The 26,267-nt window shown below is 43.6% G+C and overlaps 2 protein-coding genes across 3 annotated transcripts in view; one reads left to right on the forward strand and one right to left on the reverse strand.

Moving 5' to 3' along the window:
- The window catches only part of NCDN (neurochondrin), a 75,093-nt gene extending 55,903 nt beyond the window's left edge, over positions 1–19,190 (reverse strand). Inside the window, exons 1-2 of one of the 2 annotated variants that reach the window (XM_085647986.1) lie at positions 19,038–19,190; positions 5,922–6,043 (exon numbers count right to left, since the gene is read on the reverse strand). In XM_085647986.1, the coding sequence (XP_085504112.1) occupies positions 5,922–6,041 (120 nt within the window). In that variant the 5' untranslated portion in view covers positions 6,042–6,043; positions 19,038–19,190. Of the gene's footprint in view, positions 1–5,921; positions 6,044–18,788 lie in introns of both variants that reach the window. The other variant, XM_085647987.1, reaches the window with a different exon arrangement.
- Positions 19,191–19,372: 182 nt separating this feature from the next.
- Positions 19,373–26,267, forward strand: part of KIAA0319L (KIAA0319 like) — a 941,156-nt gene continuing 934,261 nt past the window's right edge. Inside the window, exon 1 of the mRNA XM_085647985.1 lies at positions 19,373–19,818. The gene's annotated coding sequence lies outside the window, so the exon portion shown is untranslated. The remainder of the gene's footprint in view (positions 19,819–26,267) is intronic.

The raw sequence follows: 26,267 nt of genomic DNA on the forward strand, positions 1-26,267 counted from the left end.
CCTCCCGCTGCTAGCCAAACCTCAAACGGTTTCCAGATATCTGCCGGCCTGGATCTGAGTGGCATTAACTCCCAATATCGCGACAGCTGATCTTTACAGTAAACCACAGTATTCACCCATTCTTCTATTGTAGGGGCCTGTTGTTTTTTCCAATGAATAGCTACCTGCCTCTTCGCCAGTAGCAGCAGCATGGCCGCAAGTTTACGTGTGTTCTTTGGGACCTCAAATACAAAACCTAAAAGCGCCGTCAGAGGGGAGGCCTGTATCCTGTGCTTCGTGATTTTTCGAACATGCTCGAACACTTCCTCCCAATACCTCCCTATCCGTTCACAGTCCCACGCCAGGTGTGAAAATGTAGCTCCCGGTGTCCCACACCTCCAACAATTAGTATCCAGGTGTATACCATGCGGTACAGCTGGGTTGGCGTACGATATAGTCTATGGAAAAAGTTAAAATGTATTAGCCGCAATCTATAATTGGGTGATAGGTGTTCTAGCTGCGAACAGCAGTAATGCCACTGCCTATCCGTGATATCAATACCTGCCTCTCTCTCCCATTCAGCCCTGGCCGTACACATCATAATCGGCGATTCCTTTTGCGTGATGCTATATATACCCGTAATCAGTTTGCGAGACGACGAATTCGCCAGCACATTCTCTAGCGCTGGTAGTGCGGGCGGCGCCTGTGGGAAAGACACGTAACAAGCACAGCAAGCAGCTCTAAGTTGATAATATAAAAGTGTGTCTGACGCCGTGGGCTCCCTATCCTTGCACATCTGTTGTACTGCTATAAATGTATCATCTGGATAAAGATCTGCACCCTTCACCAGTGCGTGGGCCGAGGCTCGTAATGTAACTGCTTTGTCCACTAGTGGAGCCAGGAGCGGGTTGCCTCCTAGCGGCATAGATGGCGCATAAAATTCCTCAAGTTTTGCTCTCTTAGCTATCCCTGTCCAAGCTCACCTTAGTGCTTCCACCGTATCAATTTCTAAATGAGGCCTTTTGTAAGGCTTGTATACCACCGTATTCAGCGGAGTGGGAGCCACTCTATTTCTATCGCTAATATTTATTGTACCTTAAATGGCACAGGCACATTTCAAAATTAGCAGCGTTACCAGAGTAAGCCAAGTAGTATTATTTCTCGTGCACTGTACGGCAGGACGTCTGCCAGAATGCATCTGTGTGCCTGTGGCAAACACCCAGATCTCTGTGGCAGGTACCCACCCCAGGTGCCAATGTTGTTCACTGTGTAGTGCAATTAATTATCTCCATTTCTAGTTCGACAGATTAGCGTCTGAACCAATTTAACCGTCCCAAATAAGTCCTCGGTAGGGAGTTGCTGTTATGGGGATCATTTGGAAGTGCTTGACTAGCAACCATCAGAAATAGTCGCAAAGTGTCGAGAGTTGTGGAATAGGATTCTGGAGGTAAAAGTGAAGTGTTTCACTCAGAGACGTCAATTAGGCGTAACCAGGGGTCGCGAGTGACCCCTGGCTTGCCCTTTGCCACCCCTGATACAGTCCCTGTGACCCGACCCCAGATTTACAGGACTCACTGTGTCATGTTTAATTTCTGAAAAGGGAAAACAAGAATTTCACTTTAGTGTGGACTGCTCTTGTTATATCCTGATAAACATTATGTTAACTTTCGGTTTTGTTTGCAGCCAGTGTTACCGGATTAAATCTGCAATGTTGCAAAAAACAACGAACAAACAGGTCACAAGTTCAGTAAGGAAACAGTTATCTGGAGCGTGGTGCCACAGAGGTCGGTCTCTCAGTGTGTATGCTGAAAAGTGAGTGGTGCGGACAAAAGCCCAATGAAAATAGATCACCCTAAAAAATAACTAGAAGACACACACAGCGTATATTTTGGGTCCGCTATTTTCAGCACTTTGGGCCATATGTAGGAAGCCAAATACCGGTCGATAATGGCCGATTTTCGGTAAATAACCAGTTACCGACCGGTATTTAGGCTTTTGCTATGTAGGGGGCATATTTCAGGATTCGGTAATTTACCGAATCGGTAAAATTACCGAATCGGTAATTTTACCGATTCGGTAAATACCGAATCCTTAAATGATATGTAGGGGGAGTGTCTCGTGGGTGTGTGGATTCGTTATTTACCACCAACTAAAAGTTGATGGTAAATGACGAATACCTGTAAGAAAGCATTATTGTGCTATTTGAAATGTGCAATGTGGCAGACATACATGCCCTTAGGGCATGTATGTGCGCCACATGTGCACACATGCACGAATCAGGGGTGCAACAGGGTGTCAATGTGACACCCTGCCACCCATGATGATGCCTCCCCTGTTACCGATTCGGTATTTACCGAATCGGTAATGGCAACTGGCTTCCCATTCATTCCTATGGGCCTCCAGGCCCATAGGAATGAATGGGAAGCCAGTTGCCATTACCGATTCGGTAAATACCGATTCTAAAATACCGACATTAACCGAATCGGTAATAATTTACCTACATTACATTTACCGATTCATAAATACCGAATCGGTAAAATTCGGTATTTAAGAATCGGTAAATGTAATTTACCTACATATGGCCCTTTAAGGCTTAACTGAGTAAACATGTAATCACGGAGTTGATAATACTAATATCTTGAGTTTACACTGCTTAGAAATTGCACAAGTGTGGATTGAAGTACTGTATAAAAGACACATTATTAGTAGTAGTATAAGTATATATTATCATTATATAATACCAACAACAAGTTTTTATACAGTGCTTCATACCTGGAAACAAATGTACTTCTAAAGATATGCTATATACACCTGTCCAAAAATGACCAAAAACACAAACTGATCCAGAAAACATTTATAACTGGCATTTACAGTATTATTATTGTGATTTTCATTATTAATATTCGTATTCATGATTTAGGTCAATGCAGCCTGAGACTGTCAGCCCATATGAGGCTGTTCCAGGGCATTTCAGGCTATACCTGGTCCAATAGAGGTTGAGCCTGGGAAAAGGGAGGTTCCGTCTGAAAATATGAACGTTTTGCCTGGGCATTTAATTATGTGATTTGAAATTGGATTTTATGTCTGGGCCTTTGAGCCTAAGTCTAGAAATATGAGGATTTTACTTGCGCGTTAGATGGTGGTGCCCATGAAGGCATGCCTCTTTGCTGCTCACCGTTTTACCTCGGGCATACAATGCAGCATCCTTCATATATGGATGAAAGTTTAAATAGTGTTCTCTTTTTTAGTGTTTTTACTATTATGGTAACTCGCTTTTATTGTAGTCCATTCTAATACAATGAAATCACTTCCTGGGAAGACAACCAATGTTGAGTGGCATGAGATCACTTACGACGATATAAGGAGTGTGTCAAAGTGTGTGATGTCACTTCCCCTGCCCCAAGCATTTTAATGAATCAACATCCATGGTTTCACTGCTGTGTACATTTTTATGGGCTGACAGATAATCAGGCCTTTGAACTCTGCTGGGAATTATTAATTCTAATAACTGCTGCTGGAAAGATTTGGTGCAGGAAAGGTTTTCTGTTCTAAGGATTAGAAGTAAATACTTAGTCAACAAATCTGCTCTAGTGAAATTCTTAAAAACGTCTATGTTGGGATAAAATTCACAAATAGGAAATATATAATTAATTCACCCAGCTTAAATGTTCTGAATCCTTGTCAATGAAGTGAAATTAGATGTGTAACTCTAGCCTATCCCTGGAGGAAAATACCTCCAAAAATAGTACAAGAGAATTGTAGGCAACAGAGATCAAAATTAGCTTCAAAACTAATTTGGGGTAAAAATCGACAGCAGTGGTAACCATGGAAGGAGCTCCACATTTTTTGAGGTAAACTGGTGGTGGAGGAGATGTACTTATCTCCAATAATTTTTTTCCAATAAGCAGTCTTTAGACCGTTATTAAAAGAATAAAATAGAGGAAATACTTCAGCCTACAAAAACCTTTTTTACTCCAGAATTAACACACATCGAAATCAGCACAATGAGTTATCATACTGGCTGCTTTCCTTTTTGGCACTGTTTGCGCTCCACCCCAAGGGCAGTTAATTCCTCTTTCCTAGCTCTCACCTTTCTTTCAGAAGACCAGGAGCAATGTCAGAGTTTTACACACGACAGCGAGAAAACACCATCAGCAGAGACAATGAAAGTATATTAGTTACAACTTTTCGCGGGGGGGGGGGGGGGGAGATGGGATGCTAGATTGCAGTGGTGAATGGATACAGCATGATTAGGTGTTTAATTAATCAAGGGAAACATGCTAACATCACGTTTCAGGCAACGTTATGGGGCTTCCAGCTGCAATCATAGAAAGTCTTGATTTCTTAAAAGACTCAAAGAACATTTTACTGTAGCCAAAATGCGAGAACTAAACCCACTCGCAGAAATAATAACCCCCTTCCATTAATATAAATCAAATGAGCAGTCGAATGAGGCTCAATTGGCCTTAGTTATACCTTTTAGTCTGGCGCTTTAGTTTCAGTAGACTTTATTATTCCACTTTCTTCTTTTTGGATATCTTTCAGATATTTTCCATCAGTTCTATATAGAAGTGATCTAGAACATCTTCACAACAAGGTTTACTCCAACAAAACAGAAACTTTCAAAAATCACAATTCTCCTTTTCCGCTGCTTGGGTATATATAGTTTTATTTTGGCTTCTATTGCCAAAATGGTGAGAAGGAAACAAATAATTCTGTTTGAAACGACAGTAAGAGACAGCTTACTCATTCTGATCATGACCACGAAGAGGGAGAGAAAGAAGTAAGACCTCCTTGCCTATTAGGGGCTTTCCTGGCATGATTTTCATTAATTTCAGGCTACAATTGCATCACTGGGTTGGATTTTCACTACTTTAAAGTGGTAACTTTAATACTTTTGGCTAATAAACAAACTGGTTTTAGCATAGGATGGACCATAAATACACTACTTGATACCAAAGATTTTATAATTCTCTGAATTTTAAACCTACAATAACGGCCTGGAAAACAAGCATTGGCAAAGCCTATCGGCTTTGTCAATTTGTATTCTTACATCTTGCAGCAGGAGAAGGGTGCGGGTGTGGGGAACAACAATCCAGATAGAAGGGGTGATGGGGAAACAGCAAACCACGAACAGCAGGAGGAGAACAGGGTGGTGGGGAACAACAAAGCACAGAGAGCTGGAGTGGGGTGGAGAACAAAGCACGTACAGCATGAGAAGGAGGGGGTGGTGAACAACGCATGGGCAGCGGGAGGAGTGGAAGGGAAACAAAACACAACAGAGAGGAGAGCGGGGTAAAGAGAGCCACTGCTGATATATGCACTCTTATAGAGTGCATGTAAAAAAAAAAAACAAAAAAAAAACAAAGGAGTACATGCAGGAATCTTCGGCAAGTGGCAGAACACTGGCCGCAAACAGAAAGCTGTACTTGGTCCAAGCTCCACAGCAGGGACACACACGAAGCCCCAGGAGGAAACCGAGGCGAAGCTCTGACCAATAAGAAGCAAGGAAACGAGTGACAGAGCCAATGAATGGTAAGTAATGGTCCAGCTCAAAGTCCATTTTAAGCTTTTTCTTTGCTTACAAGAGACTTCGCATGCACAGCACAAGCGAAACTTAACAAGAAAAAGAAATAAATAAAAACCAGTAATCAGGTGCAAGGCAATTGCCGTCCAACAAACAATGCCCACTCTCTTCCAGTCCTTGTTTGAGTCGCCATGTACAAGTAGCTGTAGGAAATATTTAGTTAATACATTTTAATTTAGCAGTGCAAGCATCTTGTGAGCATATCTATTTGATTGATTAAGCAAATAAAAAAACTACTTAACCTGAAATAAGAGGAAATGTACATTCTTGTAACTTTAACGATATTTGAGTCCTGCCAGTGCACTCCAGCTGTCGGAACTATTTTGTTAACACTAAAATAAATATCAAGCTTTACCAATAGAAGAGCTGCAAACTGCTCGTTGTCATCTTTGGCACTACGCAACACTTCAAGGCAACGCTCCAGGACAGGGTTGCTCGTGTGCTCAGCTGTACCAGGGCCCGTTTCAGATGCCATTGCTGTAAGCCAAAATGCAAAATACAAAGACACATTAGTCAAAATTGGGCCAGAGAAAGGTTAGCTAACTCAGCAGTTTTCTTATTTACGCATTATTTTGCTTGGTTCTGCAATTAAACTGTTTGGTGGAAGGTTTCAAACTATTACCAGAGCTCTCCTCCAATTGTAATCAATGTTCAAACTAGCACATAATTGAAGAGCTTAGAATTTATGGAAGAGAAGGTGACGCTCAAGCGATTAGCTAGGAGTCTAGTGTGTCACTACGTAGATAGGAGTTCCTGGGTCTTTGACCTCTACTTCTGGGTCAGTACTCGTCCACTTTCACAAGAAGGTGCTTAAAGCATTTGCTTATTGCCTGCCAGCTGTGTGCTTTGCTAAAGGTGCTTTATCGCGACACGTCCTACCTGTCCTTTGCGGTTGTTTTTACCCTTCCTTCATCCTCGGTTCTGGTTCCCTTTGCTTAGCTAAGAAGGTTGTTTTGGTGCAATACCTTCGCTTCTTTCATCTACAGGTACCGACTTCCATACTTTCTACTTGAGCTTGTTTGTTGGGAATGTCTCCTGATCTTCCGCAACAAACATAATAGTAATAGCAGCAGAAGTATTGGTAAAGTATTGTGCCAACTTTAATCAGGTATTAAATTGCAGGCTCATTCCAATACATATTTTGCAAACACCAATCCACATGAATGCGATTCTTCCATCCAGTTAGCATTCATTCTCTTAACGCCCCAGAGAGGGAAGCCACTAAACAAGCCTGCAAGCTCTTATATTGGAGCAGCAATCGTCGAGATAGAGGCTTCCATATACCACCTTCCAAAGGGACACTAAACCAGCTGTGTTCTCCTAGCTCTCTCCCCTCCCGACTCTTCCTCAGCCACCCACAACGATTAGCCGCTTAGAGGTGATATTCACAGCGGTAAAAGGGAGGGTTGTGTTCTCATCAGATACAAAGGCAAATATTTGGTGCTTAACACTGGAACAGCTCACAGGGTGAGCGTACACATTCATTTTATTTCTCAAGCAAATACAACTGCCTAATAAAAGCAGATTGGGGTTTCTGAAGACCCAAATCAAAAAGAAAAATGCCTCTATACCCAGGTGTGAGAGGATCTCGTTCATGTGGTGGAATTTGTGGTTAAATACATTTATAGAATCCCAGCAATTCATTGGCCTTACTCACCAGCGACCCAACAGCCAATAAAGAAAAGTGTCGACCATTTGTTTTGGTGAACAGGGGGACCAAATGGAGGTGGACGATTTTTGCAACAATTATAAACCTTAGCTGATGAACTTTAACTGTTACCGAGTCTAAAGTCAAAATAGGCCCGAGACGCACAATAGGGTCAAACATACAAATAGGTAACAAGCATTGCAAAGCTAATAGGTCTCGCCTATGCAAGAGCTATTGGCTTTGCCAATGTGCATCAGCTTGGCTGCTGTTCAGCATGGCTAAAAACTAGTGGAGTGGTAGAGAGTGGAGTGTCGTAGAGTGAAGTGTCGTAGAGTGGAGTGGCATAGAGTGGAGTGACAGTGTCGTGGAGTGGCACAGAGTGACGTGGAGTGGCACAGAGAGTTGGAGTTACACAGACTGTCGTACAGTAGAGTAGTGGGGTGGAGCAGAGTGGGGTAGAATGTCGTAGAATAGAGTGGAGTAAAGTGGCATGGTGTTGTGTAGAGCGGAGTAGAGAGTTTAGAGTGGAGGGGCCATTAAGAGGATGGGCCATAGAGAGGAGTGACGTAGGGTGGAGTGGAGCAGAGTGAAGCACCATAGAGTGTACTGGAATGCTGTGGCGAAGAGTAGAGTAGCAGGAGAGAGTAGAGTAGAACAGAGTGTCGCAGAGTTTAGTAATGTGTCATGGAGTGGCATAGAGCGTTTTATTAAAACATAACTTTATTGGCATTTGAGATCCACAGACAGGCGTTTCAATACAGGAAATCATCAAGAATGTATTCACACACCCCCTTTCCCCCACCCCCAGTCTCCTGTCTCATAATCACAATGTATCAGTTAACCATCCCTTCCGGGTTGCTTTACAATTTCTCATGCGAACAGTGAACAAATTAACTCCTCCCATTTTCCTCCACTCTCTCCTGCCTCCATGCCAAACATCTCGTGTTTCAGTCAAGTTGGATTATTTATGAACATCCTGGACATCCCAAGGTGTCCCTAGTTGGCATCTGCTAGCAGTCAGCATGCAATCAGTGCTTTGGGGTTACCTGTGTCCCCTGCCCATTCACTCCAGATCCTGGTGCTCCCCGGAGATCAGCTAGCTAGCCCATGCTATAAGGTCATCTTCAAGTTTTTCATTTCTCCTGACATCTTTCATTCGCACCGCCTCAGCAGTCGCCCATTCAAATGTCTTCCAACCAGGTTTCAGTTAGTGGGGGCATAGGGCTCTGCCACATTATCGCAATACGATACGATAGTACTAGCCCCAGAAGGACAAACTTTCTGCTCAATTTCTTATTTTTGGGAGCGGGAAGAAGGCCCAGATCACCGATTGAATCTCTCTGGGCACCGCCCACCCGGTAGTTCTCTTCAGGCATGCCAGTATAGTGTCCCAGGACAGGGCCAAGGGTGGACAAGTCCATACTATATGTAAGAATTCTGCCTCTATTATTCCAAACCAGGGACACCCTCGAGGGCAGCCCTAGTAAATCATATGAAGCATCCGTGGGGTATGGTTATGTCTGATGTATAAAATTGTATTGGGTAAGTTTAAACCGGGCATTGAAGTTCACTTCCCGTACACCTTCATGCACTCTTAACCATTCCTGCTCCGTCAGCGGTTCCCCTAGGACAGCTTCCCACCTCCTCTGCACAGGAAGAGTCCCACCTGGATTATCGTTCTGAAGTGCACGGTACAAGTGTGAGATTAGTAGTCTCCCTTGGGCCATATAAAGCATATCTTTCAGGACAATGGTGCAGGGGGTTCCTCAGGGAAGGACGGCCACACCTACCTCGACACTCATGAAATCTTTTCAGATTGTAGAAACTGCCCCGCTTCCAAAGCAAAGGTGGTCTTGGCCTCCTCCCTCGATATAAAGCACCCATTCCCATATAGGTCCCCCAACAGCTGACATCCACTCTCACATCTCTTCAATGGCATTTACTCAGCAATGCACGTGAAGGGCTGCACCAGCCATAATGGCATGTCCGGGGCATAGGACGCATGTCTCACCACTCTCAGAGCAGTGGATTTCCACACGGCAGCCACAGAACGTATAATTTAGGTGAGGCGGGTGGGAACCCCACATCCGAGCATCAGGAGTTCTGGCAAGGTGAGGGCATCATGTGTGCCTACTAGGAGTTGCTTTTCCCAGTTATCGTCATCGTCCAGCCAGTGGACTGCATGTTGAAGGTGAAAGGCCATGTAAAAGAGCTCCAGGCAGCTCTCGTTCTCTGTAGCGCTAAGCTTACCCATTTGAGTCTAGTACCACCCCCCAGAGATCCACCAGCAGCCCATCCAACATCGGGAAATAACACCTGGGGACTATATACAAGGAATGTTGTAGTGCAGATAAGACACCGGGGTGAAATAATCATTTTTACAATGGCTATTCGACCTATAAGGGACTGAGGTAGATCTCTCCAGAACAGTATGGATTCACGTAGACCTTGAACAAAGTTGAGATCAAAATATGAGGAGGCCGTATTCGCCAGTCGAACCCCCAGATAACTAGTGCCCTCTGCCACCCACAGGAGCCCCACCACAGGCAACTGATCCATTGGCCAAGCTGCCAATTTCCCCAATGGGACCCGTTTCGATTTTCCCGGGTTTATCCAAAGACCCGAGATGCCCCCAAACCTCCCCAATACCGCAAGGAGAATGGGTACTGAATGTGTCAGATGGCGAAGATATACCAACATGTGGTCAGCATATACCGATACCATGTGTTTGGTCTCCCCAAGAGGTATTCCCTAGGCATCCATCTTTCCTTCCAAGGGCAGCCACCAGAGGCTCCATCACAACCGCAAAAATGAACTGCGATAAACAGCAGCCCTAACGGGTTTCCTGGCCTAATGAAAATGAGTGAGATACCAATCCCCCAGCGTGTATTCTGGTCCTATGTGCAGTATAAAGCAATTGGACCCACCAAAGGAAGCTGCAGCCCACTACCACATGTTGTAAAACCAGCCAGATATACGACCAATCTACTGAGTCGAAGCCTTGCTTTATATCCAGCAATGCCACGGCATAATCCTCCTCCATGAGTCACGGGCATGCCAGACATGCCCCAGGCGTCACAGATTATGAGTGGCACTATGCCTCGGGACAAACCCGGACAGGTCTGTGGGTATAAGGTGAGGTATATGTGGAAGAAGGCGGGCCAGCAGCATCCCACTGAGGATTTTCACATCTAAATCAGGCCTCTAAAAATCCACTTGCCGTAGCAAGTGAGATTTTATCAGGTCGAGCTATTGATAATATTTACTCGTCCGTGCCGGCGAGTTAACTTAAACTGAAAGGAACAGGTGTTATGTTCATTCAGTAAGTGAATGAGCAACAAAGATGCCTTTAAATCCTTTTTTTGTCTTAACACCTTTGCGGTCTGTTCAAGGACTGAGGTCAAATGTCAGTTTGTCTTTTTACTAATTGTTGCTTTTCTGTTCCTGGAAAATGGGGTTTAATTTTCTGTCTCTTATAGTTGGTGCTTTTGGTCAAGTGAGTTATTTGACAATAATTGTGAAACAAAAGGCTGTAAAATTTCAGGCTGCTTTTCTAACATTTAAACAGCTAGTAAATGAATAGCACAAGTATTTCAAAATATATCAGGAATTATGAAATAACTTTTTTTTGTAATTCAGAAGTGTGATGCAAACAAAGATTTACAAAGGAGCAAAACAAATCAGAACACTTTACTTGGAAATGTGCAAATTACAAATATTTGCAGAAACTGGATTTCCAGACATTGAACACTACATAATTTCTCGTACACCATATGGTCTTCAAAAGCTATTGGATGGTTTTATGCAGTTTATTAAAAGGCAGAAAGTTAGTTTTAAATAAAACTAAAACTTTTACCATGGAATACGGGCGTAGACCAGGAAAAAAACAGCCTGCCTTCTTTATAGAGGGCCAAAAGGTTCAGGCTGTAGATAATTTTTCCTATCTAGGGGTTACTTTTTCAAATAATAATTCCTGGGTTAATGAACATAAGAATGTACGGTCTAAAATGGCCAGGAGTGCTTATGGAATTTTTACCATGGCAAGCAAGTTAGGAGATAGAAGGGTAAAGGACATGCTTAAAATTTTTCAATCACGGTGTGTGTCCATTGCCCTATACGGAGCTGGTATTTGGGGCTACGCCCCGGCAGGATTGCTCCAGGTCGAGGAGAATACATTTTTGAAGAAACTTTTATGCCTACCAAGCTCTGTGTCAAATGCCTTAGTGCACAATGAATTGGGTATGCCTTATCTCTCAGACTTGATTTCCCTTAGACCGTTGCTTCTATGGCGTTCAATATGGATTAAGGACGAGACGTCTTTATGTAGAGCCATTATTTCTGATTGTCTTGCCTTGGATTATTTTACAAGGATCCCATGGTTGAAGTATGTTATTGACAATTTCCGTGAGATTTTTAACATCGACATTATTAAGGATCACCATGGGGTAGATGTGGTATCTAAATCCCATCTCAAAGAATATAACTTAAATCAGATTGCCATTAAGAGACATCATAGCAGTTCTAATCTCTCAACTTATGTTTTCTACCACGATCTAAATAAAGTTGTGGGTTTTCAACCCTATTTGTCACAAGTAACCTGGAAGGCACATCGGTTTGTGTTAATTAGACTTAGAATGGGAGTAGTCCACAACCTTGTTGCCTTCCCTTCCCTGAGTAAACATCCAGATGGCCCGTGTCCCTGTGACAACTGTACCCCACAAAGTACCATGCATTTTCTTCTACTCTGTCAATTGTATAGATTCATCCGAATAGCTTACTTAAAACCCTTGTTTGTTAAGTATGGGGTGAGTTCGTTAAAAGACTGTATGAGTTTACTTTTTAACTTGCACCATCCTGATGTGTGTTTTTATACAGCTACTTTTCTACTCAAATCTATTAATGTTAGGAAAAGTATGCTTTTTTAACAATTTTATTGCTGATGACATTTTCTGTCTCTGTACTATCTTCAATGTATATGCCTAATTTGTGCTTTTATGAACTTGTTTTATGTTCGAATAAAGCCTTATGAAATGAAATGAAATGAACACTACATAGTTTTAAAACCATGAAATTATGTGGCCATTTCGTGAGGGTCATTCCACTATAGACCACTGTTTTGCTCTGTGGGCCATGAAATTCTTTTGCCATTTCGTGAGGGTCATTCCACTATAGACCACTGTTTTGCTCTGTGGGCCATTTTTCGAAAGGCTCTGGAGGAAAATCAGAGGCTGTGCTGTTTTGTAGATTTCCAGACAGCCTTTGATTCTGTGGATAGGGATACTCTGTGGGAAAATCTTGCCTCCTGGAACCTACCACCAAATCTTCTTAGGGCACTCCAATCCCTGCACTCTGGCAATTGGGCTCAGGTGGAGTTAGATAAGTCGGGCGGTTATCACAAAGAATTTCTATTGACAATGGCTTGCGCCAGGGGTGCGTTTTAGGACCCCTGCTTTTTAGTTTATTTTTGGCCTACCTTCCTACTTTTATTTCTCAATCTGAGTCCTTTTCGCCAAAAATAGGGAACCAGCATATTGCTGGTCTGCTCTATGCAGATGATTTGGTGCTATTGGATTATACTCCAATAGGTTGGCAGACAAAACTAAATGCCCTGGCAAATTATAGCAAGCAGAACCAGCTCTGTATCAATCTGGAAAAGACCAAGATTATGATCTTTGGTAAAAAATTACAGAGTTTCTCTTAGAATCTAGGTACGCAGATGGTGGAGCAAACCGATCAATATAAATACCTGGGTTTAATTTTTAGGAGGAATTTAAATTGGGGAGTGCATTGGGATGCCACTAAACAGAAGGCCCTATCGCAGGCCCATTGTCTGTCAAGGTTCAATGGTAGGTTCGGGGGGCTAGCTCATATCCTATTACTGAAGGCTTATGACGGGAAGATACCCCCGTTAGGCCTGTATGGGGGAGAAGTTTTTTCCCCTTGACCCAACTTATGAATGGGAGGGACTGGAAGGGGTGGTGCTCAAAAGACTTATCACTCCCACAAGGCTCAATGGTTCAGGCCATAAGGAGAGAGTGCAATTTGGTCTCTTGGAGTATGGCGGCCTCTACCCGGGCACTAATATATTTTAACACATTGTCGGAGGATGATGAGGTGGTCAAAATCTCCAAATTGTGTTGCGAAGAGATCCAAAGCAGTGAGAGGATGTGGGCAAAGGCCGTAAGAACTAGAATAATTGCACTAAAAAACCTTCATGTAAATAGTGGTAAAGTCACATCTTGGCTCCCATTTCCAGGCAAACGAGCACTGAGGGAATCAGCTTCTACGGCGTCAGAATCTATCGACCTGATGTATCTAAAGAAGAGATTATCCATTAGATTCTCGATTGCTACATTGGGCCAGGATACTGTTTATCCCTATCTATCACGGCTTCCAGACCCAGGATTGATGAATTACATTTTAAGGGCCAGGGTAGGATGTAACCCAATCTATTCTTCCTGTCCACACAGTATCAGGGTACAGAGTAAAAGTGGTCTTTGTCCCTGCCCTCTGAAAGTTAAAAGTACCCTTATGCATATTCTTATGGACGGTGCCTTTTATTTTGCAAATAGAATAAAAATGTTAAGACCTCTGTTTTTTTTTTTTTAATGATGCCCTCCATAGGGATAAAGCTGTGGAGTTATTGTCTGAAATGCGTAATCTTGATGTGACAGTTGGAATTGCCCGGTTTCTACGATCTGTAAAACAAAATCTTAATCATAAAATGTAGTGTAAGGGGGGTAGGGTAGCTAGGAGGGGGATCCTTTTAAATGTTTTTAACTTTTAATTGTCTAGTGTGTTTTTTCTTTTAGAATGTTTTATGGACAAATGTCTACATAAACTTGTTTCTGAACCTGAACCTGTGGCCGTTTCAATGTAAGGTCTGTTGATTGCAAATTACAGTGTGCTGCTACTTTATGCTTTAGTTTATGGTCCAAGAGCATTATAATTAGGTTGATTAGAATATTTAAGTGACTTGACCTGCAGGGCCAGTAACATTTTATGAGGCTTGCAAATTCAGAAGCGAGATTGGCCAGTAGAAGCTGGCTAGTAAGGGGTCTCTATCAGGCTTTGGTATCATAACCAACATTGCCTCCCTCATGGAGGCCGGTAGGGAGTGAGCCTCCAGTGCCTCTCCATACACCTCTAAGTGTCGGTCGGCCAGCAGAGGGGCAGGTACTGTAGAAAAAACTTCGCCGGCTGGCCATCACTCCCGGGGCTCTACACCAGCTTAAGATGCCGAATAGTCTCCAAGAGTTCCTCCTTAGTGATCGGGGCATCCAGCGCAGCTGCTACCTCTGGATCCAATCTGGGTAGCGCCACAGAAGTCAAGAAGTCCTGTATGACCTCCCCCGGTGGAACCTCTTGCTGTGAATACACGGTTAGATGTACCGCCAGGACCTCGAAAATTGCTCGCTGTGTATACACCATCTACTGTCAATACACTATCTCCCCATTACCATCCTTAATCTGTAATATAGTTGTCGCAAGCATCTCCGGTTTTACCAATCGAGCAAGCAAAGCGCCAGTTCTGCCCCCCCTCCATACACAGCGCTGTCGGAACGCAGAGAAGGTGAATTTTTCTAATCTGTGCTATTTTTCCCAATAGAGCCTCTTGGGTGAAACACCATTCCTCTCTTACATGGAGGGCCATGGGAAGCCCCGCCTCTAACTTGCCCTGTTCTTTTTCTTGATTTTTTTTTTATCTTGTTCCAGCTGCCACCATACCCCATAGGTTGTTTTGATACAGACCCCTCCGAGGACCAGTTTCATGGTTTCCCATTCAAGCTTGCGACTCGAAACAGACCCCCAATTTTCATCAAAATACAGCAACAAGGTTTCAGGGACCTTGGCTGCAAAAGGGGGATTGAATAATGCCTCCGCCCTAAACCGCCAATTTTCACAGTGGATGACAGTGCCACCAGTATCGGTGCATGGCTCAGCGGCGAAAACTGTTGTGTGCCTCACGCTCCCCGACTGCTGTTGAACGCCACTACTCTGTGACCGAAAATGAGACATCAGCAGCAGCATGGGGAAGGGAATATTTTAGAACATTTGTGTGGAGACATCAGATAATGCTCTAGTCTAAACGGACCACAAGCCTCTAATGAAAATGTTATCCCTAGGTGGCACAGGTAAAGGGTCGGCGAAGCTGGCTTCATGGTTGCAGGAGTACAATTTTACAGCTGAATACATACCGGGCTGGAGGAATGTCCAAGGCAACTGTCTGTCAAGGGTACCATTGGACTGAGGAAGATGTGAGTGGGAGTTTGGCAGAGGGAGCGGTAGCCAGTGTGGAGGATGTCATTCATTGGAGTTGTGGATCAGTTAGTAGCTCGGAGGTGTTATGCGCTATGAATAATGATGAAGTTTTGAAGGCAGTACAGGAGAAAAAAGTGCGCTGCCTAATGCCCTGAGGCCCTTCAGGAGAGTGTTGGATGACTTGTCATTGGTTGCTGACAAGGTGGTAATACGTGGGGACAATATTGTGCCACATACTGGTGTTCGAAAGCAGTTACTTGAAATAGCTAGTGAGGGACATCTGGGGCAAGCTGTTACAAAAAAAGGGCGAGGACGGGGTTTTGGTAGGTAGGCATGGACAAAGATATAGTGGCATGGGTGGAGCGGAGTAATGAGGGCAAGGAATGCAAAAAGAAGTTGAAGGTGGGTTCCCAAGCTGCACTAGGCAGCCTTCAGGCCCCAGGTCAAATGTGGCCCAGTGTGTGTCATGACTTTATTGGTCCTGTCTCTCGTGTTAACCGTGCAAAAAGATTTGCAATTGTGTTGATAGACGATCACTCAAGGTGATTGATTGTAAAGTTTCTTCTGGAAATATATACTAATATCACAATAAGTTTACTACGTGACGGTTTTGGGAATGAGAGTTTTCCTGCTGTCCTTATTACGAACAATAGAGCCAGGGGAATAGTCAGAAATTAAATTACCCCCTCCCCCACTTTGAACAATGTTTGGCATGACCTTGAGTGAATGAACATGGGAAATGTGCAAGCCCAAACTTAACTAGGGAAGTTCGATGTGGTGGGCTTTGTACAGTATAATTATTGAAGAATGAAGCAAAAAGCTTCACTTTTTCCAGGCATATTTTGAGGAGTGCTCAAAAAAGAAAAAGGCATTTCGCACTGAGGCTGACCTTCTACAGAGTTTTTGGGCGGGTTCCTTCCAAGAAGGTAGAGCTGCCTATAACTTTAAAACATCCAAATGGTACATCTAACCAATTTACCCAGTTTACACATCTAATCTGCATTCATCCACTCTTGAGCTCGTATTTCAGTTTTTTCAAATTAGAAATGCAGCAACCAGTGCATATGAAATTATCATTTGTTAGATATCTTGAAGAGAAAACCCTAGCATTATTTCATCATTGAAGGCAGAAAGTTGTTGAAGGGGAATTCTGTCATTCAAAACGTATTATTTTCAGGTAACAGGTTGGAACAGCTCATCATATAACTCTTCCCCATTCAACTTCATTGCAAGAACGGGGAAAAGAAAAAATACTATTCGGTGTAATTCGATCTCGTATGTTAAGGGATACAGGTTTGGTTTGTAGCATTAAATGTAGTAATGCTAATAACTTTAGTTTAGTTTTATTCCAAACGAGAGAGGAAAAAACATTGAACAAATGAGTGGCACTCGCATTCAGTGTAGATGTCAAGTAGCATGTAATGTGGCAAGTGAAAGCGAGCCTCTGCTGCACTTCTCACTCACATAGGCAGTCATTAAAGGCCCTCTGGAGAAAGATGTTCTGCTTGTGGATTACAGCTTCTGTAAAGCAATGGTGCTCTAGTTACTGGGAGGTGCGATCCTAACTGAGCGGTCTTCCACTAATAGGACTGATCGATTCTGCTCGTCACTAGCTTAGAGGACTCAGCAGGAGCTCTGCAGCCCGCCCCCCCCTCCCCCCCGATTAAGCTGCTGGAGCAGGGACCTCACGACACCACTTATTGGAACTCAAATGGCATCTCAGGAGATGAAAGAGTTTTTGGGTGCAGGTGTAATAAGGCTTTGTAAAACCCCTAGGCCAACAGAATGGTTGAGAGGGCAAATTGCATGATCAAAGGTGTTCTGGAATTAGCTTGAGCAAACAATTAGACACTGAGGTGGACTCTGATTTGGTGTGGGTGTATCGCACCACGGAGAATGCAGCCACCAAATAAATTCCCTTTTACAAAATGAGAGGGTGAAGACCTATAACTAAACTTGTTCCATCTTGGGTAAGGGACTCGACTGAAGGAAAAGGCGCGTGAGTGGTGATTTTTCAGTGGAAGAAAAAAACGGGTCAAAGTGCGTTCTGGTCGTATTAAGAAGGGCTTAAGTAAGTTTTGGTGGCCATTTCAAGTCAAAGGCACCACTGGCATGTAGTCCTTGTCAATGGAGAGAGGTGGAACCTCCGTAGACTGGCAAAGTATTGTCTTTTTTAAAGTGAGGGAGGTAAGATTAGATTAGCAGTTTATAGAGTGCTTGGTTACTCCAACGGAGTGTCCCTGCGCTAAGAATTCTTCCTCCTCATCAGTAAGCAAAATCCCATGCGGTAAACAAAGGAAAGAAGAAGGGTTTGAGGGTGATGATTAGTGCAGTGGGTACATGATGTTGCAAGATCACCAAATGGTGTGTGGCATGAGATCGAGTGGCAATTCACATATCTCTCGGCCAAGAGGGGACAATTTGGATGGTGGTGACTTAAGGGGTAATTCCAGTTCACAGAGACACCCCCCCCCCCCCGAAATATTTACAAGAATATATAAGATAATTGTGGTTTAATGACATTATTTTGCTCTCATTGTGTTGAAGGTTTTGTCTCTTTCCTACTCCGATTCAATTCACTGTATCTTATTGTTTGTTGTTTTTGTCTTGTGGTTTCAAAAGAGAAACATTGTTGGGCCAACTTTTTTAACTTTCCTTTATCTTTACATTATTCTTTTCGTGAAAGAATGAAGATATGTTGTGATCTTGCTCCTTGTAATCCCAAACTGTGTCTCTTATTCCAAACACGTAATTATACCGGAGTGTGCAATGTTAGTTAAGCAATGGTTCTGTTGTCACGAGGCTTCTTGTAAATTCCAGGCAGTGGCAGTTACCGCTGGCTGGAAGTGGGAGCACCATGCATGGAGAACGGTATCTCGGGTAAAGAACTTTACTACAGCTTTGAGTGGGAGGATCCTGTGATTACAACATATATCCTTCATACCCAGTGTTAACTGATACCAGAAAATTATCTCCTCCCCCCTTTAGTAGTGCCGTTTAATATGCCTGTTGATGCACTTTGTGAGTGACAAATTCTCATTTTGCACAAATCTGTTATACGATATTTACATTTTGTAAGGGTTTTTTAACAAATATTTTAAAACAATCATTTTTTTATATATTTTGATGAGCTGTTTATTTTATTGGATCTTTAACTAGGAGTGGCTGTCTGAGCTACTTTATGATTTTCTTTATGGTCTTGTATAAATTGTTGACCTTCAATAGGTCTAAATCATTTATTTTTTTGGGCCACGCCCGCAGGTGGGCACGGCCAAAGTCGGCTACTGTAAACTAGCCAATAGTCATACTCACCGAGTCACCGTATTCACCCGAGAGAGAGCATCCACGTGGGAGCCACCAACAGATAACTTGGTAGGCGGCCAAAAATCGGGACTTTGCGTGCGCTCACCTGAAGCAAGGGTGGGCAAACTCGACTTGAGTAACCATTAGGAGGTGACGTGCACACGTCGACTGATACAAAGCGGGTGGCTCTCGATTGTGATAGCGCCAGCGGGGATAGGAAGGGGTACGTAAGTCATCATTGGATAAAAGTCTACTCACTAGCTTAGAGCCACCTTCCATGGATCTTACGGAAATTCCAGGTGCCTCGGGCCAGCTAAACACACCACACAAGAGTGACAGCCAATTAACAAGTGAAAGGGACAGCATGGGCCGTCTCCGCTTACAGTTGGAGGGGATGGACGTGCAGCAGCTAGATTCTATGTCAGAGGCGTGTGGGTTCCCCAGGCACCGTAACCAATAAACAACCCGTTAAGATATTCCCGACCTATCTTGCACCTTGATACATTCTCTAGTGTCCTATTGTCTATAGCCAATGAAGCAGCTGACCGGAGATCCAGCAGCCAATCACATAGCAAGGGCCCTTCAACCTATCCAAACGCAGCACCCTTTGCCTACCACTAATAGGATATGTTTCCACCTGCCTGATTAGTCGTGAGCACCTGGGTGCCTCAAGCTGTGACCCTGCTCTCTAACTACGGGCCAAAAGACGTCTGTTAAGGAGTAGCAACGGACACCGAATTTTCACGGCAGTTCCGTGGATAGTTTGGACAGATGGTCAGTCTGACAGCAACCTTACCTCCTGTGCAGCTGGGTTGCAGCACTATCACCACAAAGCCTGGTCTCAGAACATGACACTTGTTTCTCCGCATTAAGGTGTTGAATAGCAAGTCTGGCGATGTTCTAGAAAAGAAGACAATGTCCGAGAAGAAAAAAGGCTGCCCATACCGCACAGCTCTGGCACTCGGGGGAACTCGCGTTTGCAGTTGCAGTGCTAGGACGGAGTATAGGCAAACATGAGATGATTCAAGCTGATCATTTGGTAAGTAGACGTTTCTCCCAACTGATTGCCCTTTTTTCCTGTTTACTTGGGCACTTTAATGTGTTATCTACACTGCAGAGGAGCAGCATCTTTATGTCCCACATTAAGACATCAACAATTGTACCACCCTTTTCAAGAGTGCTCGCAGTGTACGATAATAATTATTTCATATTCCTACAGGCAACCGTAGGTTTGCTGTCTTGTTGCTGTGTAATTGATGCCGTTTCTCCCAGGTCGCTTTTATTCACCATGGAACGGTAACATATTTAGCATGCACTGCCAGAAGGTGAACATTCACCTGCAGGTTGCACGTATTTCTGCTCAGAATGCTCTCGACCCGCTGTTTTCATGTCAACAGTGTATATTTGCCAACGGCGCGGTATAGCTCGAGGATAATAGTATTCTTTATTTTCATTTGTGAATTCCATCTTTCTTGGAAACTCATGTTTTGAAAGCACCCCGCAATAATTTCCGGGAAGGGTAGCAGGCGAACTCCATTTATTGCACCCTCTTAGTGGGATGATCTGACAACCAGTAGTCGAAGTGCATTCAAAACAAGCATTGGCATAGCCAATAGGTCTCGCCTTTGGGACCGCATACGTTTTTAGCCGTGCAGCACATTATCCTGGGTGCTCCTGTTCTTTAACGTGGAAGCTTTGACACTAATAGGCATAGCAGTACTGTATTGAGAAATACTTATTTAAAGTGTCTTTTTTTGTATAACTGGTAGTCTGAACTCGCATGAAGGCCTGCATGCACATTAGTGAAAAAAAAAACAAGTTGCCAGAAAAAGCAGAGCTCTCCTTTAAACTGTAACGCTCCTATTCACTTTAACCTCTGTCTTGGTGCGATGGACAGATAACGGGTACATACAGTTATGCAACTTCGTGTTACTCATTATTATCGAACTTAGGAAGATTGCAAGTTTACCGAAATCCAACTTGATTAACAAAATGTATTAGTCCATTCTGACAAGACAAAACTAAGCATATTCTATGGTTATCTGCATACCCCAAACCTTTACAAAATATTAATGCTCTTAATCATAAGCATGATTAATAAAACCTTTACCCCCTCTCTGAAACAACTAAATAATTATCCTGAGTACTCAGAATAAATAAACATGTCAGTGAAAGTGAATAAAAAAGGAGCATACATGTATATGTATTCTCCTTTTCATTTGTTCTCTTTCGCATTTGTTGTGACTTCTAAGCAGTGGGGTCATGAAAAGTTGAGCATAGGCAAAATATATTTTAACATGATTATACACTAGTGCGACATCCTATGACCCACACTGCTGGCACATAACTTTTGTATGTCAGTGAAAGTGTTCCTGCTGAATTCATCCATACAATACTAACTTCATAAGTGTATAGACTGACTGTGGGCAAATCACGTAATCTTGCAGTAGCTACATTAAATGAATGTGCACCTGAGTAATGTAACTGATGCTCACGTGAGGCGATCCAATACCTTCGGGTCGAGTTCTGGCTATATACAAACTGCAACCATAAACAATTAATATGTCAGGTATGAGCTATACCCGTAGAGCTGAATGTTTGTGTAGCATCAGTGTTTCATAGTTGGGGAGGTGTGGAACAGGGCGTCCTTTTGGTATGCTTACACAGGCTGCAGCGCCACAGCATCCATAGTGCTCACTATAAACATAGATGGGTATACCACGCAAATTGTATGTTATCACGCCCAATACTTGGATATTACAAATGATACCGTGCACGTTAGATGGTTTATTCATGCTACATTTATTTGCCAGACTATCGCAGAAAAATGCATAAATCACTTTCTGGTCCTTGTTTTGTCTAAGTGCAATTTGTCATATTGAATTAGAATGCTGCTTCCGATCATGTAGTCTTTTAATTTGTGGGATTAACAAATCGCTGGCTCCGGCTGGCTGTTGGTAGCTCACACTAATGAGCACATCACAAAATCAAGGGCGCAGGAAAGGGCAGAGCTGTGGTCGCTGCACTGGGAAGTTTGCTGGCTTTTTCGGGATATGCAATGGAAGCCAAATGATTGGCAGAGTTTAGCCATTGTTGTGCCCTATCAGCCCAGGGATGTGCACTGGAAGCTGTCTTATAGATGCTCATGTTTCTTGGATGTGCAATGGCAGCCCTGGAACATGCATTAGAAGCCATAGGATATGCACTGTCCGTTCAGTGGCGTGCACTGGAAGACCTTTTGAGCACTAAGAGCACTGGAATGCACACTTTTAGCCCAGGGGCGTGTACTGGCAGCCCTGTGATAGGCACACAGACCCATGGGGTGTTCCCTGTCACCCGGACGCGGTGGAGAGGGCAGGTCTAGGACTCAGCATATGGTGCAGAAACCTCCAATACACATAGGAGCCAAGCCTTATGCGATTCCCACCGGGTACTGTTGATGCCTGGGGATTTTACTGAATAGGGTAGATCCAGGTGCATTAGACACTATTACTGTGAGTAGAAAACATACCACGCAATTTAGGTGTAGATAGTTATTGATCTAGGTCCTGAAGAATCGCGAGGATACTGATCCAGAAGCGAGAAACATGTCGTCCCACACTTCCTAAACAAGGACGCCACTACATGAGACATTACACTCAGGCTAGTTCCTTGTGTTTTTTGTTCTTACTTAGTGTAGGAGACTCCCAGAATAAAAGTCTGTTCTCCTCGGTACTCCCAACCCTATTTTAACTCACTTTACCACATCTACACAATTCTGGCCCCAGACCCGCACTTCACCACACGGCTGTTGGATAAAAAGATCTCCGATAAAGAGCCCTTACCATAGGGAGCCCGTTGGGTATTGCACCGCCGACCCAACGAGGAGCAGCCCAGATGATGAAGCATGACACCTGCAAGGGTGTGTGAGGACATTACTATCCAACATATGGATTCCCAGCACTGACCCCAATAGGGGCACTGAGGATTCCTGTCTTTTCTGTCTCTGAACTCTCTGACTCCAGAGGAACGGCATAAACCCCTTTTTTGATAAACGTACGTTTGGGCCCTTGCTTATGCTGGACCTCCCACTCCTGTGTGTGGAAAAAGGCCCCCCATGTCCCTCCTTATTGTATACAGTGTCCCCTGTCAGGCCTTGGGTGCGCACTGGCAGCGCTGTGATAGACTGACCATCCTGTGATGTGCAATGGCAGGCCTCTCATGGCAAACAGAGACCTATGGCATGCGCTCTTAGCGCAGGGCTGTGCATTGGAAGCACTGGGCCTGGGACATTCACTGGAAGCCCTGTAACTCTGGCAGTCCTTGGATGTGCAGTGGCAGCCATGTTATGGGCTCAGGGAGCCCTGGAATGTGCACAAGGAGCTATGGGATGTGCGCTTTCAGTCCAAGGATGTGCACTGGAATGCAGTGTTATGGGAGCTGGCAGTCCTGGGTTATGCAATTACAGCTCTGTCATGGTGACGTTTGGCACAGGTTGTGCACTGGAAGCCCTGTTATAGGCACAGGGAGGCCTGAGATGTTCACAGTTGTTCCAGGAATTTGCACTGGAAGCCCTGTTATGGACGCTGGCAGTCCTGTGATATGAAGTGCAGCCTAAGGAAAGCAAGCATGCACAGTGCAATGGGAGAACATCAAATGAAACGAGGGGCAGCAAGAGGAGGATAGAAGCGGTCAACAAGATGGGGTTGAAGCGGGAGGGAGAGGAGCATGACAGGAGGAGGAGAGCTGAAGAGCAATTGGGCACAGGAGTACTGAGGGAGCCGAAGAGAGGGGATGAACAGCAGCATCGGCTGGGCTGGGCTGAGCTGCACATGCACACTGCCTAGGCTTGACCTAAAAAGGAAGATTCCAAAGAAAAGTGTGCTTGAAACACAACAATGCAACACTGTGCCTTGGAAAAACAACAGTTAATGTTTTGTGATTAAGTAAAAATATAAATGGTTTATGTTGCCAAATAATAGTTTGAACTTGCGTCGCTATGCCTTCGAATGCATAGATCACTTTTGTGGTATGTAAAAAGCGGAAACGGTGTATATAGTAAATAGTTTGAATTTGCGTAGATGTCCGTGTAATTGTTTCGGAGACTGCACGGTTAAGAAAAACATCTTGGATGTGTCAACTCTTTGCAGTCTGTTTCTGCACGGAGTTAAATTATATAATTTGCTACTGACGATGTGAAGTAAATCAATCCGGCGCTGTCTTAAGCTACAGCTGAGGCAATAAAAGGAAATGGTGAGAGGATGTGGCACTACGGCCAGAGCTGCCGACTGAGAAACTGGGGAACCAGGATCCAGTTTCTGCTTTGTCTCAACATCCTGTGATTCTGGGCAAATGACATAATCTTTCCATGTCTGAGAATAATGAATGTGTTTTTGTGTAATGCAATTGGTGCTCATGTAGAGCCCTTCAATACCTTGGGGTCGGGTTTGCACTGCAAATAGAACTAGGCTCCCATGGGGTCGGGCCATATGACCGAAGTAGTCGCCATTTTGTAAAGGGTAAACATTGCACATTCAGAAATCACCTAATTCAAACTGAATAATTAAAAAATGAAAAATAAACAACACGTTAGACAAGTAACTGGACTATGTACCGTGCTGATAACAGGGAGCCGGGGCTTCTTAATGTCCGAACGCGTGGTATAAGATGGCAGTGAAGAATACATCAGTTTGTGATGAATTAGTAATAGCTCTGTGAGCCAGGGTTGTAGGGGCAAGTGTAAATGCATGTAAGGCAACAGGATAAAGACGCTGTTCAGCTTTTAGGTGGCGCGATCATAGAACAGTGGCATGGCAACCCTGAAAATAACAACCAGCCACTGGATGGGTGGGAGATCAGGGTCGGCATGGGGAGATTAAGTGAACTAACACTAAAGACACGAGCAGCAAAGGGCGCCGAAGCTAAAAAAAATGCTACCACATAAGCGTGGTGCATGGTGTAGTCGTAAAGCACAAAATAACTTCAATCCAAAAACACAAGCAGAGGTACTCCAAACAAAAAATAGTGCTCACGGAGTAACATAAATTACAAAAAGAGTAAGAGCCCATGTAACGGGGACAGTCTTCATGAGAGGTTCCAAAAGAGTAAAAGGAGGAACTACTCAGCATATTCACCAAACGAAAGCAGGCATTTACGAAGGGCAGTAAGGGGAACCAATTGAATGGATTGGCGGTGCTCAAAGCCCATATTGTAGATACAGCATGCGTGTGCTGCCTAGGAGAGAGCTGAAAAGTATAGGAACGGTGATCCCAAGTACCATTGGATGGGATCAGTTAGTCTGCCAGTCTCATAGCAAGCGCTCCTCGGGCTGGATAAAAGGCACGGTTTAAAAGAACAGAATACTCTGTAACTGTTTTGTTGGTGTTTCACCTTCAAGTAACTGCATGTAAAATAACACACACCTTAAATGAAAAATAAGTGCATGTTAAGCTAATTAGTGAGAGATGCACTTCTTTATATTGTGAAATCTCTATTAGTTAATGTGATCACCGCAGATTTCTGTGTTTGTAACCAGAGAACCAAAAAATGTAGTTCTGGTTGGTGCAGTGGTGAATAGTGACTTGTGAGTTTATAGTGTTCCGAGGTCCCAGTCTGTAAAGAAAGCACTGTGTATACCTACAACATTGCACACAATATAAGATAGGCAATGAAAGATTTAGGTTTAAGATAAAAAGAAAAGTGCTTCTATAATATAGTTCTGAGTAATATGCGGACTGTACCTATTGTACAATTACACAGCTCATCAGGTCACCTTACAATACCTCTCAAAAAGAATACTCTTCAAGTCGTGCCATCAATTAAAGCCAATACCGGGTCCCAAGCAGCCTTTACATAAGCAGATTAACCAAATGCACACATTTACATTTCTTTAAAGCAGCAGACACCCTGGCAAGAAGCATTGTTTGTTGTTCATCTGTCTACCCCTCCCTCCGCTTCACAGCACAGGTGGTAATAGTTATGTAGCTGATACGATTTTGACAATGTTTAGGTATGCCTTTGTAAGGACTGTCATTATGATGTTATAATCTAAAGTAACACCTCCTACACACTAATTCAGTACCGTAGCAAGCATTCTGAATTCATTGACCATCCCCAAAAAATCACTATTTTTCGTATCTGTGGGAAGAATTGTGCACGTTGCTGACGACTGTAAATCTTTCCAGTCTCCTCTTTTTCCCCCACATGATTTTCTTTTAAAACTGAAACTCATTGAGCACTAAAAAGAAAGTAAAAGGTGTACAAGTAAAATGCAAACGTTCACTTAGTTATACGATTGGGGTGGGGGAGGGGGGGGGTTGTTTTCTTTCTCTGTGTTTTGCAGGCAACCAAGGTTCAGATTGCCAGCTTTTGGAAATTGCCTCGTGTTCTTGTTCTTATCTACCTCATGCTTTTCCCACTTAGGCAGGTTGGCATCTTTCTGAAGCTGCGTAGAATGGTAAAGTAAAAACATACGCTGATTGTAAATCCTTTGGTGCCACGAGTTTTGTT

This window comes from Triturus cristatus, chromosome 3_2, assembly GCF_964204655.1.
Source record: "Triturus cristatus chromosome 3_2, aTriCri1.1, whole genome shotgun sequence".
NCBI lineage: Eukaryota > Metazoa > Chordata > Amphibia > Caudata > Salamandridae > Triturus > Triturus cristatus.